General features: G+C 40.5%; 2 protein-coding genes across 2 annotated transcripts; both read left to right on the forward strand.

Moving 5' to 3' along the window:
* The first annotated feature begins 2,312 nt into the window (after positions 1-2,312).
* LOC137271635 (uncharacterized) lies at positions 2,313-8,773 on the forward strand. Its single transcript, XM_067804072.1, has 5 exons — positions 2,313-2,445; positions 4,844-4,894; positions 7,199-7,354; positions 8,165-8,285; positions 8,524-8,773. Exons 1-5 carry the CDS (start codon positions 2,313-2,315, stop codon positions 8,771-8,773), a joined length of 711 nt encoding a protein of 236 aa, XP_067660173.1.
* Positions 8,774-11,259: 2,486 nt separating this feature from the next.
* On the forward strand, positions 11,260-13,489 carry LOC137271636 (uncharacterized). Its single transcript, XM_067804073.1, has 3 exons — positions 11,260-11,359; positions 12,398-12,524; positions 13,399-13,489. The coding sequence occupies exons 1-3, from the start codon at positions 11,260-11,262 to the stop codon at positions 13,487-13,489; spliced, it is 318 nt and encodes a 105-aa protein (XP_067660174.1).
* Positions 13,490-14,410: the final 921 nt, after the last annotated feature.

A 14,410-nucleotide genomic window follows, 5' to 3' on the forward strand; every position in this document is an offset into this window, starting at 1 on the left:
TGAGGCCCATTGAGGCCCATTGTGTTGGGCAACACACACAGAATTCGTTGATTTTACGTTCAGGTACACACCAGTGTCAGCGGCGAAATGTGACATAGAAGCCGACAAGAGTTTTCTCCCTTGTTTTGTCTCTCGCGTCTGTGGCGTCATTTTATTTCTTCAGCCAAAATATTTCTCATGATTAAGAAATAAAAAATCAACATGTTTCTCTGAAACTTCATTTAACTTGTACATTTTATCATAATAAACACATGCCTGAAATTATAAAGACAAACGATTTAAAGCATAGTAATGTATCAAAGTAGCGTCATTAAACATGGATTATGCGAGCACAGCTGTTGCAAAGGACAATCATTTGAAAACGTTCTACTCAATGCCTCATACATGGTTGCCTTGCGCTGAATCAGATTCTCATTTACCCAAAGATTAGGTGGTTGCCCTGTTATTACGTGGTGTACATGGTAATGAAACTTGCTGGAGTATTTTTCAAGTGCCCAGACAGTCTCTCTGGCACCATAATAATCATTCTTTCTCTGGCACAATGTGCTTGAGTTGAGAGCAAGATAACACCGCCCGTGCATGCTGAATTCAACGGCGGAGACCAGGATATGTGTTTACAGGGCTTCTCTGAATATTTCTTCAGCTAAAGAATCTCATCTTCCATACAAATATAATTTATATATTTTGTTGACAACTAAATTCTATGAGAAATTTCTCAAATCTTTGTTTTGGTCTTTATTTAACGACACCTCACCACACCCTGTTTCTTGCGTATCCAGTATGTCCGCCAAACACTGGAAAGCGCAACCAATCAGAAAGCGACATTTATGAGTGAGGAAAGAAAATGTTATTTGTTTAGACAAATCACCTTTAACCTTCTTACAGTTGGAAAATTTGATTCGAACAAGGCAGTTCTTGGTGACACTGTAAGACATTTTTATATCAACACAAGTAAAGGCCATCAAATGCTGGGTAAGAGTTCTAAAAATGGCAACCGATCGTCACGCACACCAGCGTTACCGAATGTTTATATCACTCGATGATGTAGGTAAAAGAGACTCGATATTCCAGAGACATTGTTCAAGACAGGATCCTCTCATGTATGGATCGCACAGGAAGTCGGAGATAATAAATACTTTGTTATCATGTTTAAAGCATCGCACTCCAAAACTAGCATCATGAAATAAACAGTTCAATGTCCTCCCCCACTGCACTTCATTCCAGATTTCACTTGAAAGAGAACCATGTATCACGACCATCAGGAACAAACAACTAATAAGAGTTTACTTCAAATTAAGAGCTTCGTTAACAAATATCAAGATACACAAGCTAAGAGCCAATAAAGACACATCAAAGAGAAACACGCATCTGTGAACTTTGTTATCATAACCTTCATGGAGACGAGAAAAACGCGCGTTTTGTTGGACAAGTAAAATCCAACCGGAAGTTTATATCTACGAACGCTACAAGCGGTCTATAGAGGTCCATTACCTATCAAGAAACATGTCACAGTGATGTACGGCATCTAACAGTTATCTATCTCACTGAAATATTAAAAGTAAGATCTATATAATTCTATGTAATTCATGCATTTGTCAACTGTATCATAGGCCTTATGACCCAAATACAAACTGACCAAATTTCTCCTCTGTTCTGAATTTGTTCACTGTCCATTATGGCAATGATGTGATGTCAACTAGTATTTACATTAGGACAACGATAGTATATTGTTTTACGCGAACAACGTTATATCCCAACGATTCTGTGGTTGACAATTATGATAACCATATATTAGTACACTTTCTGTCCTGTAACATACTGTTATATACAGGACATAATACTTTGGGGATATTGGTATTTTTATGACTGATATTTTACACATCATTATAAATACATCATTATTCATAATTTCAAAATTTACATTTATCCCCAATTATTTAGTTAGTTAATATAGTATCAGCAAACTTAAACTTTGGGGGTCATTCGACTGGCATTTTGGACACCTGACCACGTCTGAATACTGGTTTGGTTAATCTGAAGAAGTTTTGAAAATTGAGAAAATCTGGCATCTGAACGACATTTGGCGAATACCTGTTAAACATATTAGTGTTTGGTGGATGAAAATCAAACCTGTGGCTCAGCCTCAGTGCTATTGCTAACAGTTTCTGGTGTTGTTCATGATATCCATCACTTGTTTCTCACTCAGGTTGCAGGCAATGGCCACAACTGAAATTGTGCTTATTGCACTTCAAGGTTATGCCTTGACCTCCTTTGTGTGAACATTGAGTACACATGCGAAAGCCAGGGTGCACATGCATTTTATGCCAACGACATTCTCGGTCACTGTGCACTTGCACTCCATTTGTATCTACTACAACAAGAATTTCCAGTTTGCAGGAATATCACTCCAGAGATCCAGGTTCAGTTCCCAGCATGAGAACACTGGTCAGGTCATTGTTGTGTTATCTGATCTGATATTACTGAATGATTGTTTCAGATTGTAGGGAAACGTACCGGAAAAATTATTCATCAACTCTGGCGTCGAAGATTTTAGAAAAACCTGGATAACTCACACATATGAGTTATTAAATAGATAAATTGATATTTTTTCTATTTTATTTTTAAGTATTCACATGCAGAGGGTAATTAAAAGAACGTATTAAATGTCTAGATAGGTCTTTGATTTTTTAAATAACATTCAGAAACATGTCGTCCTTACATTTTGTGATTATAAGGGACAGATCAGATATTCAAGCAGATCTGTATAGGACAACACATACGAGTCATTAGACATTAATGTTCTTCCGTGTTCTGTAGCAGGATTAAAACTGAAACCCTCTGTAATGTAGAAGAGATCTGTGCTTTTTACAATTGTTATACGAATATACAATACACGAAAATCAACAAACGCTATGAAGAACTGTTACGATTAAGAATTGGCTGTGACAAAAGGTGTAAGAAATCCCCCGTGAACCACCAAAACAGAACAAAGACAAGTCTAAAACATTCAAATATTTTTTATCATTATCATTATTATGGAGAGCAAGTTATACAAAGTCACAAGTCAATTTCACAATAGCGATTTCGAATACAGTACAAGTGAGACAAAATCTAACTCACCAAACTCATCAAACTCACCAAAGTCTTAGTGCGAGAGAAAAACAGTTATGCAGAATGTAACACAGCGAGCGGCTAATGTGGATTCAGGCGGACTTGTTGGAGATGTAAACTCTAGAGAATGTCCGTGTCTTAACACGATAACCAGCCTTTTTATATATATTCAGTCATTTCCCGAAAGTTCGAGCACATATGACCATCACCAGTCCCGTGGAATGCCCTCTCCGGAAGTCAGCAAACAGAAAACCAAGGGCAGATAATTTCCGGAAAACCTGCTGCCAGAATCTTAAAAGTGTTGACCATCTATTATACGAAATGTGACCCATCATAATTATTATTCAAAACACTAAACGTTCTGATCCAATAATGATTGTTACTTAACTAATAACTAAATATACATAAAATACACACTCATAACAAAACTGAAAAATAATTTTTTTTCTCTTCTCAAAAATTACAGTTTGTAAGATAAGACTTATTCACACGGAAGGACTTTTTTCTGCAAGCCAAATTCATTCACTATCACTCATCTACTTGCAGGCCAGGATGCAAATAGCTTTGTGTGTGTGTGTGCGTGCGTGCGTGCGTGTGTGCGTGTGCATGCGTGGGTGCGCTTGTGCGTGCGTGTGTGTGTACTGAGATAGAGAGTTGTTTATACTATGTTTACGTTTACAGCCAAATGTTTGCTGGTATAATGACCTTCGAGTAGATTCCTCGCCAAAGAAAGTTCCCTTCGGTAGGTATGCAGGCACAGATGTTTGTCTTGTGAGCTCTAAGAGGATTACCAGTCTATTGTATAGTTTCCCTTCAATATGTGCGTACATATCTTGCCGTAGTGCGAGTGGTTGACTGGGCTGTGGGATAGCCTTGAGGTTAAAGCGTCCGTTAGTCTAGATGTACAATATGTGAAACCCATTCCTGGTTGTCCTCTGCCGTGACATTGCTGGAATATATCTAAAACGGCGACAATCCCAACTCATTCACTAATCCGGCGATTAAGGCAGCTTAGTGATAACCTACAGTGATCAGTTATTGAGTAGTTACAAATATCTGAGTCGATGTCAAGATTTTCATTCTCGACTCGATTTTTAATTAATATGACTTTTCTGAGGCATAATACTAAACCGTTTGACATACATCGCAACAGATTTTCGAGTATTGTGATCAACGATCCTCGACTGCATGATCTTAGCCTCGTTTAGGTTTTATACTTGAAAATAAGCTACTCAAAAAAAAAAGAAAAAGAAATGCATAGGTAGTATATTTCCACTTGACTGTTCGAATTTGAATCACTGGTGTCTGTGTGATCAGTATATCTATGATAAACGCTGTCTGCAAACATTCACGCGTTTGAATCTATTGTCATTGAATACTAATGCTCTTGTGACTGTTGACAGTCTTACAATTTGGTGTTAAAATCATGCCTAGACTTACTTAGGATCAACGCAACAATGCGACTGGTCAGATGGAGGCTGGGGAGTCTCATTCTGCAATTGCAAGGCAACCAAATGTGTCAAGGCGTACCATAGCAAGACTTTGGCATCGCTACCAGCAGCAAGGGTGAACGGCGAACCCTGTGTGAATACGCCTGCTCAGGACAGGTTTATTCGGCTTCGACATTTGCGGAACAGGTTCACCACAGCATTCCCCACAACATCGGTAGTGCCAAGACAATTTCTGATCAGACTGTGAGGACCCACTTATGTGAGGCTGGTATTCGTTCCAGAAAACCTTTGCGAGGACCTGTTCTTACACGTCAGCATCGGGAACAACGCAGGTAGTGGTGTCGCCAACATCTGCCATGGCCATTGCAAAGGTGGAGAACTGTTATTTTCAGTGACCAGTCACGTTACTTGCTGCGACGTCCCGACGAAAGAGCACTTCTATATCGACGTCGTTCAGGTCAAGGGCAATTTGACAGCTCGACGTTACCGTGATGAAATCATCAGGCCTCATGTCCTTCCTTTCATGAACCACCAGCACGTCATTTTTCAGCATGACAACGCTCGGCCGCATACAGCAAGAATAACCAGGGATTTCCTTGCCCAGAACAACGTTCAGGTTCTTGATTGGCCCTCTCGAACACCGGATCTTAACCCTATGGAACATTTGTAAGACGAATTGGATCGTCGTGTGCGACAGCGTGACCCTCAGCCACAGACGTTTCCTGCTCTGTTTGTGACCTTGAGGGAAGAGTACAAACTAATTCCCAGACACTTCACCCGGAATCTGGTCCAGTCTATGGGACGCCGACGCCAAGCAACCACTGATAATAATGGCGGCCTCACAAGATACTGACTGCTCTGCGACCTTGACCTTCGAACACTTGTCATTTATGACGTACAGTTTCTTGAAGCATTGGACCATTAATGTTCATTCAAGTTTTCTTCATGACTGCCCTGTATATCTGAACCTTAAGTGTATAAATTGATAACAATTTTCAACAATGCGTTTCTTTTTTTGAGTAGTATATATGAGATCGCTCTATTATGAAATGATAATAATGGTAAAAATTGCGTCATGTTTGTGGTTTTGGTTCCGAGATCCTACCATGACTCTACCTAGAATATGGAAACTGACACTTAAAAAATATGGTATAGTCTCGGGTATACGTCCTTAGACGTAGCCAAACTAACAAAGCCTGACATTATCCTTTTAGATGAACGTCTCGTATTTTATTACATTCCTTTCCCTTTTGATATTTTTGCTGTGGTTGATAAGGCTCAGGACAAACTTAGCAAATGGTCTTTAAAATGGTTTGTTTGCATCACAAGTACGCTGTCATCAGGCTCCCCATTGTTCTTGGTGCTATTGCTTTGGTACCTCCTGATCTCTTGACGGAGGCTAGGAGCCCGGATTCCCCACTGTGAGCTAAGCCCTTCTGACACACTGCCTAAAGCAGAAGGATCCTTTTTTGGGGATCCCACATTTTCTCCGAAACGTTCCTCGTGGGTTCAGCTAGGCAGAGCTTCCTGGGAGAAGTCATATTTGCCTATTTGCTGAAAAGGGCTGCGAGTACAGGAGGAACGGGCCTTGAACTGACGTTGAATTTAACCAGACTGACTATACCGTCTACCGAACCCTCTTGCATTTATCTGTTTAATGATGAAGCATAATAATAATGGTGAGTTTGTATTGGGGATTTTCCATCTCAGAATCATGCCCAACACACATTGAAGGGAGAAAAGTTTAGTTGAAAGCTAGATCTTGTGAGGGGTTACTTACTAGCCATACACGACCCAAGCCTCCTGAGCTACTTACCATCGATTAACGTTAAGAATCCGTGTAGAATATTTACATATTTGATGCATACTTGCCACATAGGTCCACACAGACTGGTGGTCAATCTAATCGCATCAACAGATTGCAGTAGGGGATTAGACAAGGTGGAAGCGTTCTTCTTGCTGGAAGTCACACACAACCATCCTCAATCAACCTCCAGGTTTGTCCGTCATATGCTTACATGTTCTCATTGCCTCTGTAACTTTACATGATATCATATTTTGGGTTCGTGGAATGTTACAGACGAAATATTTACCAAATGATTTTCTAGGTATTTTAGTAGTTCAAATATGCAGTATGTATATAAAATTATGACTGTATTGTGTTTATATTTCAGTTCCTGAACTGGTCTGTTCTGTACATGACTGATATATTGCTGATCAGTCTTCTTTTGACAGGGCTGTTTAACGCTCCAGTTTACGTGTTAGTGTTTTCTCTCAAAAAAAGTATCGATTTTTCCCTGAATTAAATCATTGTTCAATTTTACAAAAGTTTGTGTTGAGGTTGGGTTTGTCGTGTGACAAAACTCATTTCATATCTTTAACCCTGACGGATCGCACCAAATATGCACACTGTTGATGATTTAAACAAATTCCAAAACGTGTGTATGTGTTTACATAATAAATATGTTTTAGAATTATGTAATTATGTCGATGTCTTCAAATAGTATGGGTACTTACCAGAAGCCTCACGTATTCGGCGTAAAACTTGCAACCCGTCTTGCACATTGCCTTAAGTCAATGATTATCCCGTTGTAAATCCCTTGTACAATGCTGATCATGTACTTCTGTCGGGTCAGCACTTGGAGCCACCTTGAACGTGTTCTTTCAGTTTCAGGAATCTCTATTTACCACAATGAAGGTGCTGAGTGTTGTCACGGTGATGCTGCTTCTAGCTGGCGCCTACAAAGTCTCCGCGGAATGTTCACTGAAATTCTTCGATGTCTTTGTTCACAGTAGGTATAGGTTACTTCAGTGACAGGACAGGTGACATCATAATGTTTATGATGGCATCAGAGTTGGAATTGGAGTAAGATCTCTCACAGACAGGTCTGAAAACTGCAGATATCACCTTCACATTGAGAATCATGGTTACGATGTTCGATTTGGTTGTTTAACGCCACACTCAGCAATATTCCAGCTATATGACGGCGGTGTGTAAATAGTCGAGTCTGGGCCTGAGCATGCAGTGATCAACAGCATGAGCATCGATCTGCACAATTTGGTACCGGTGACATGTGTCAACCAAGTCAGCGAGACTGACAACCCGATCCCGTTAGTCGCCTCTTTCGACAAGTATAGTCGCCTTTTGTGGCAAGCATGGGTTGCTGAAAACCTATTCTACCCCGTATCTTCACTATACCAAATGGTGCGAAATTACAAAATGTATTGGCAACGCGATATGCAGTAACAGCGCGTTCTTTACTTTCTGGTCACCCTTCCACAATCAATTCACAGAAAATTTTACGTCAGAAAATATATTTTAAAGACAGTATATTTATGCACTATAAACCACTGTTGGATATACAGAGATAAGGTATTCAAAACAAATTCAAAAATATTTACCCATTGTATGGATGGAGATTTGTGCATGTATTTTATATTATTACACTGTGGAAATAAGGGCGGCAACAACAAAAATAATAAAATAAATTATAAATTGCAAATTAGGATTCGAACCCTCAGTTATGATGTTTGAAAAACTCGGTATCGCTAGGTAGCTCGTGCAGTATTCTGGACATGCAAACTGCTCTTCTTGACAACAGAGGACAACGGGGAGACCTGTGGACGGACGAGACTGAAGTATCCGCTGGACAGCAACGACGACATGGACACCTGTGACACCACTGTCACATGCAGCAAAAACAATGAACTCCAGTTTTGCAGGTAAGTTCGTTTGCTATAAGGGTTATCATGCACAGTCTCACTGAGTCTACCCATGTAATAACCTGCCTCTATCACCTTGCAGGAGTTTCCCTACCGAATGTGTCAGAGAACTGTCCCACTGATTCTGCTCATATAATAACCTGCCTCTATCACCTTGCAGGAGCTTCCCTACCGAATGTGTCAGAGAACTGTCCCACTGATTCTTCTCATATAATAACCTGCCTGTATCACCTTGCAGGAGCTTCCCTACCGAATGTGTCCGTGTACTGCCCCACTGCGACTATGCCCTGATTGAATTCGGTCTGAATGTGGATGCGTCGGATTGTCTGATAGAGCGTAGCGTGCACATGAGGAATGTTTTGGAAAGGATGTACAAGTTGAAGTTCGCTCAAATGAATACCCCTGACGTCACGACTTTGACCGAGGAACAACTTGAGGCGGAGCTTAGAAGGGTTATCGCGGCCCGCAATGCGCAGGCGCGTCGCTAAAGGAATGCAAACAGGCCATTGGTTATTTACACACCCTACGGACCCCCGTGTTTCAAATATTGTTTCACCAGTAATTATTTTTTTTAAACGTGGCCTGCATTCATGATGCTATGAATACGGTTTTTGTCAAGTGAATTTTGTTACCATGTAGGCCTAGCATCGCTCAGTCTTCTAACATTCCCTTTCTAAGGCGGTTTATTTCCGAAAATAATAGTTTTGAAATAACGTTATGTATATGGGTTAATGGTTGTGCGCTGTGTGTTAATACCTTTGAGGTCCTACCTGCATACTGAATAATACAGATCTTACATCCTGTTTATGTTCAGTTTCACTTGAGAAAAGACTGTTGCGGATTTTGTTGTCTCGAAATGTTGTTTAATTCGAAGTCAAGTCGCCAGGCAACCGGTTTATGATATTGAGATCCATGATAAAACTGATGTCTGATATAGTCCTGAAAACATCAGTGGTGACCGTTTGGATTTTTGTCTCAGCTTAGCTTGTTTGTCGGCGTTATACAACATATTATGATTTGAAAATAAATATTCTGAGAGTACTCTATTTGATGCCACCAGTTTTGTTATGAGATATAAATAGAAGAGTCTGTTGAATCTGTACGTTATAAATTGACAATAAATAGCTCCGAAAGAAATTATTATTTATGTTGTTAATTCCTAAGTTTTCATTTGTAAACTTAATCTAGAAATCTATCGTGATGATGGAGAGATCAGCAACCACTTGAACCCACGGCTTCCAATATAAGGTAGTCTGTTCTCTCACTCGTTCAGTACCGTAGAGAGTACCTTTTCACTTCCTGTGGTGTGCAACCCATTTTAACGAGTGGTGAAGTTTCTTTGTATTGTGGTATTCTGTGTTGTTGGCAGGACGTCTGTATCAATATCAAAGCACATAATCTGCGGGCAAAAGGCAGCATACCCTTGTAAATAACAAACGTCAAAGCGATAAGAGGCTGAAAACTGCAATTCTGCTCCCAAAAAATTGCTGACGCGGCGATAACCAATACTCATTCACTATGGCCATGGTTTAAACTGGTAATGACGTAGAATAGTTTATACGTGTTACACCATACCTGGCACCGGGGCCAGTTTACGTGACCATTTGTATGTCACTCCGTATGTTGCTAAGTAGTCGTGTCCCTTAGTCGGGCAGGATCCGCTTGTTTGTGCAAGTGTGTATGGGCGCAAGCACCAAGTGGAGTAACATACACGTGCATTTTCCGCAACACCGTGGCTTAAGATTACTAAACAAAGCACACACGACAAATCCCGCTTAACTTCGCACGTTAAGTAAGGGACGAAACCATTGTGACGATTCAAATCTCAGCATAATCGAAACAACTGCCCAGATGTACGGGCGAGAGACTATTTATCCATTGATCTATCGACCGTCATATTTGAATAATGTTTACTTATTAATATCGAATTGACCATAAACCTGGCGTGTCGCACAAGCCGTGCCTATTGGTCGGTGAAACATATGGTTCCTAATTCCCAGTTGTTGACACCGGCTTCCAGTTGGCTTCACGAACAGCGTTCTCCTTGTCCTGTGCAACACGCGGGGTGGTCAAGAACAGGTTTGTCTTTGTGTTAGAAACTTGTCGTTTTTAATACGATCGTGTATATTGTTGGGCAATGAATACACCCATGTTTAACACGAGCATTCAGAGATTTTGTGTCAGGTTTACACACTGTGTTTACTGTCTTACCAGCCTATTTTCAAATTTTAATCATCACTTATAATCTTGTGTGTTTCTTCGTGTTAGTCAAAGTCTTGCCATCAAGAATCAGTAATGTATCAGCTCTAAATAGTTTGTCTCGATACTCGCCCCTTGCTACAAGCTCATGCTGATGACCATTTTGAACTTGTATCTTCAAGAGTTCTCTCTGGCAATGATGTCTTAAGAGCTGACGCATTGCTTTTTGATCCATTTTAACAAAACGGTTCAGTCTCAATGCCTGTGAAACTATAACCGACATTTGTTGTTAGGTTCAAAACCTATAATAAACCAAAATATTGGATGTTGATAGACCTGTATTTTGCATTATGCCAAAGAATTCTAACAAATCGAAGCTAGCAACCTGTCTCAATAATACGGACATGGTCGTATTCCTGTTTTGACAAAGCTTCAGTACGTCAAGGGAATGTGTACGTCATCATACGTGTACAAATACGTCATCTTAATGTGTCAACCGTAGCCACACTATCAGCGTCAGAAAAGTTACAAAGGTTGAATATATATATGTGCAAACCTATAGGGTTGATGGTCTTGACGCCAATGATCTGGGTTTGATTCCACACATTGGTGCAACGTAAAACCTGTTTCTGGTGTCTCTCACCGTGATGTTGCTTCAGCAATGTAAGAAGGGTGTAAACCACATTCACGCCTGTAATCTCGCGACAGACCCAAGTACTAACACGCAAAGGCTATGAAGTTTTGATTCCTCTTCCAGACTTAGGCATCATCCATTATGCAAGTGTGCAGTGTATTCCTGGTGCTGATGTTTGCAACAGCGGGTCTCGCCAACATCTGCAGCCTGAACGTCGCCGACATGATCGTGGACGACTTAGGTACAGTCTCACGACAACATCACATAGAACGCTCAATATGCCGTTACGTAGTAGTGTCCCTTCTTCGGGCAGGATCTGCTTGTTCGTGCAAGTCACAGTTCATAGCCATGGCCAGTTACCCAGTGTTTGTGTTTTTGACAGAATGTAAAGTATAAGCTACAGAAAAGTATACCTTCAACCGATGAATGTAAAATGTAACTCAATAGTGAAATGGGGCCTTTAAAAAATATAAGAAAATGATGGCACTTGGTGCTCGCAAAACCGATAAACACCCACCCCTTCCTCTACAAATATCCCCCGCAACGTAATTCAAAGAAAGTATTTTCATGTAATTGGTATATTTTTTCATGAGACACTTATCAAAGTTATCTGAACCAATTCCAGCATACCTCCATCGATGGTCGAATGCTTCAGCGCAATTTACTACAACAGACATTACCATAAGACCTAAACCACTATTTGAAACTCGTCATTTAATGATGACAGCGATAAACCATTATTTCTCCCAATATCAACACAGGATAGCCTATGGTTAGCGTGTTCGCTAGTAACGCAGTCATTTCGGGTTCGATTCTTCACTCGGGTACAATATGTGAATCCAAATTCTGGTGACCTTATAGGGTCACCAGATAGGGTTGGGATTTTATGGATATGAGTGGCATAAAATGATACTGACGTCATAATCTACTGACGTCATAATCTGCTGACGTCATATGTAGATGCATACAAATACGCACGCACATGCCCTTTCAAACGCACACGGACACGCACGCACACACGCGCCAACATTCTGTTATCCATTCCTTTGGAATCATTTGGAGAATAGCTATTTAATAGACAGTAGTGTACCGGTATTGCAAATTCTGTATACAAAGTTGTAACCGGTTTTCTCTGTCTGTGATATTGTGTGATATCGTGTAGCTAAATTGACGTGTCACATTCAGACGTTGTACCTGTACTATGCTTTGAGAAAATTGTTAGGCACTAAATTATTTTATGATTCTTCACTCTCATTGTATCCCTTTTCAGACCTCCCAGGGGGCCCGTGTCACAAGCGCGGCATCAGGTACGAGAATGACCCAGAGACTGGCTTGAAAGTCGTCGGCAACGAGGACACATGTGGTGTTACGGTGCAGTGTGTTAACAACGTCCTCCGATTCTCAGGGTATGTTACTTTGATCAGTTTATGTCACTCTGGGTCCCGATCCACAAATCGTTCGTAAGATTACGACCTGTCGTAACAGTGTATTCTAAACGTGGGCTTACGAATGTCGCAACGCTAAGAATGGGCCTTGTATTCTAGCTTTTATCAGTATGAGGGGCGGTGGGTAGAGTAGTGGTTAAACCGTTCTCGCCGAAGATCCGGGTTCGAGTCCCACATAGATACAATGTGTGAAGCTCATTTCTGGTGTTCCCTGCTGTGATATAGGTAGAATATTGATAAAAGCGGCGTAAAGCTAACTCACTCAACCGAAGGGAAACAGTTGTCTAAGATTCACGGACCTTCGTTGTGCAGAGAGGGTTCGAGGGTTCGAGGGTTCGAGGGTTCGAGGGTTCGAATCCTGGTTCGTCCTGACAGTGAGGAAATCAGAAGCATTATCAAAATAACAACATCGTTACTGAGGAGCTTTGGTGCATATAGTTTTCGCATATGTTACGTATCTGTAACAACCTAAGCATACGGGTTAATGTTTGGACGGCTTGTCGCAGTGACGCAGTACCAGTCCATGTCACTGCGGTATTACCAGTCGTAGTATCACTGAATACTTCTCAAGAGCTTTAAGACAAATTCACTTTCACACAGGGCAGGGTTGACCCAGTGGTTCAAGCGTTCGCTTCTAGAACAGAGTTCCAGGTTCGATTCCCCACTTGGTCATAAATTGTGAAGCCCATTTCTAGCATCTCTGCCATGGTACAAGCGGCGTAAACCATATCCGCTCATTCACTGTCCATACAGAAGTGATCGTTTTCTTCTGCAACTACAAGAAATGATATTGAAAACGATTGATCGCTGCTTTCCTTTTTGTTCATGTTCGCAGGTTTGGTACTTCCAAGGATTTTTTCTCAAAGTGCGGATATGCTCAGGTCAAGTTCGTGTTTGGCGAGTTTACGATCGATTGCATGAATTAACGTAGTCAACTCTTGTATAACCCTGTCTGTATAAACGTTATAATAAACATGCATATCACAAATACATGTCTCTGTTTATGATATGAGCTTCAGTATATTGGGAAGGTATTCCTTGCATTTTCTAAACACTTTGGCTTTGTCTGGTTTACTTTGTGAAGCCTGAAGTAGATGAAACGTGTATAGTAGTGACAGTATGTTTACTGTCAGTGTGCTGAAATTAACGTTTAGTGTACAAAACATATATTTACTGAACATCAGATGTCGAAGTTACGTACATTGTACAGAAAGTATATTTACTGTACGCCAGAGTCTAGATTTTCGAAGCAGTCTTAGCGTTAGGAATAGTCGTAAGTTAATATTAATGAATGGCACTTACGACTAACTTAGCGTTAAGAGAGCTTCGAAAATTTAGGCCCTGGTGTGGAAGTTACGTATTTTGTACAGAAAGTGTATTTCTTTACGCCAGATGTGGAAGCGACGTATATTGTACAGACAATATATTTATTGTACGTCAGGTGTGGAAGTGACGTATTTTTTATACAAAGTATATTCAGTATGCGCCAGATGTGGCAGTTATATACATGTATACTATACAGAGAGTATATTACTTTACACGAGGTGTGGAAGCGATGTATGTTGTATAGAGAGTATGCTTAAAGTACGCCAGGTGTGGAAGTAACGTATATTGTACAGAGAGTATATTTACTGTACGACAGGTGTGAAAGTCATATATATTGCACGTATTTTGTGCACAACGTATATTGTATGCAAAGTATATTTAGTATACGCCACGTATTGAAGTGGTGCATTTTGTACACAAAGCATATTTACTCTGCGTTGGGTTTGAAAGCGACATACATATTTGGCGATTTATAATGTCAGCAGTACCATGCTTTTGAAGCTCACGTAAAATATAAGTAC

The sequence above is a fragment of the Haliotis asinina genome, chromosome 2, assembly GCF_037392515.1.
Source record: "Haliotis asinina isolate JCU_RB_2024 chromosome 2, JCU_Hal_asi_v2, whole genome shotgun sequence".
NCBI lineage: Eukaryota > Metazoa > Mollusca > Gastropoda > Lepetellida > Haliotidae > Haliotis > Haliotis asinina.

Excerpts from the sequence above, each read along its gene's own strand:
- LOC137271635 (XM_067804072.1), top strand. The coding sequence starts at position 2,313 with ATGCATTTTATGCCAACGACATTCTCGGTCACTGTGCACTTGCACTCC. Across the intron at positions 7,355-8,164 it reads CTTCGATGTCTTTGTTCACA|AGGACAACGGGGAGACCTGT; the intron begins GTAGGTATAGGT and ends TCTTGACAACAG. Across the intron at positions 8,286-8,523 it reads AATGAACTCCAGTTTTGCAG|GAGCTTCCCTACCGAATGTG; the intron begins GTAAGTTCGTTT and ends ATCACCTTGCAG.
- LOC137271636 (XM_067804073.1), top strand. The coding sequence starts at position 11,260 with ATGCAAGTGTGCAGTGTATTCCTGGTGCTGATGTTTGCAACAGCGGGT. Across the intron at positions 11,360-12,397 it reads CATGATCGTGGACGACTTAG|GGGGCCCGTGTCACAAGCGC; the intron begins GTACAGTCTCAC and ends CAGACCTCCCAG. Across the intron at positions 12,525-13,398 it reads AACGTCCTCCGATTCTCAGG|GTTTGGTACTTCCAAGGATT; the intron begins GTATGTTACTTT and ends TCATGTTCGCAG.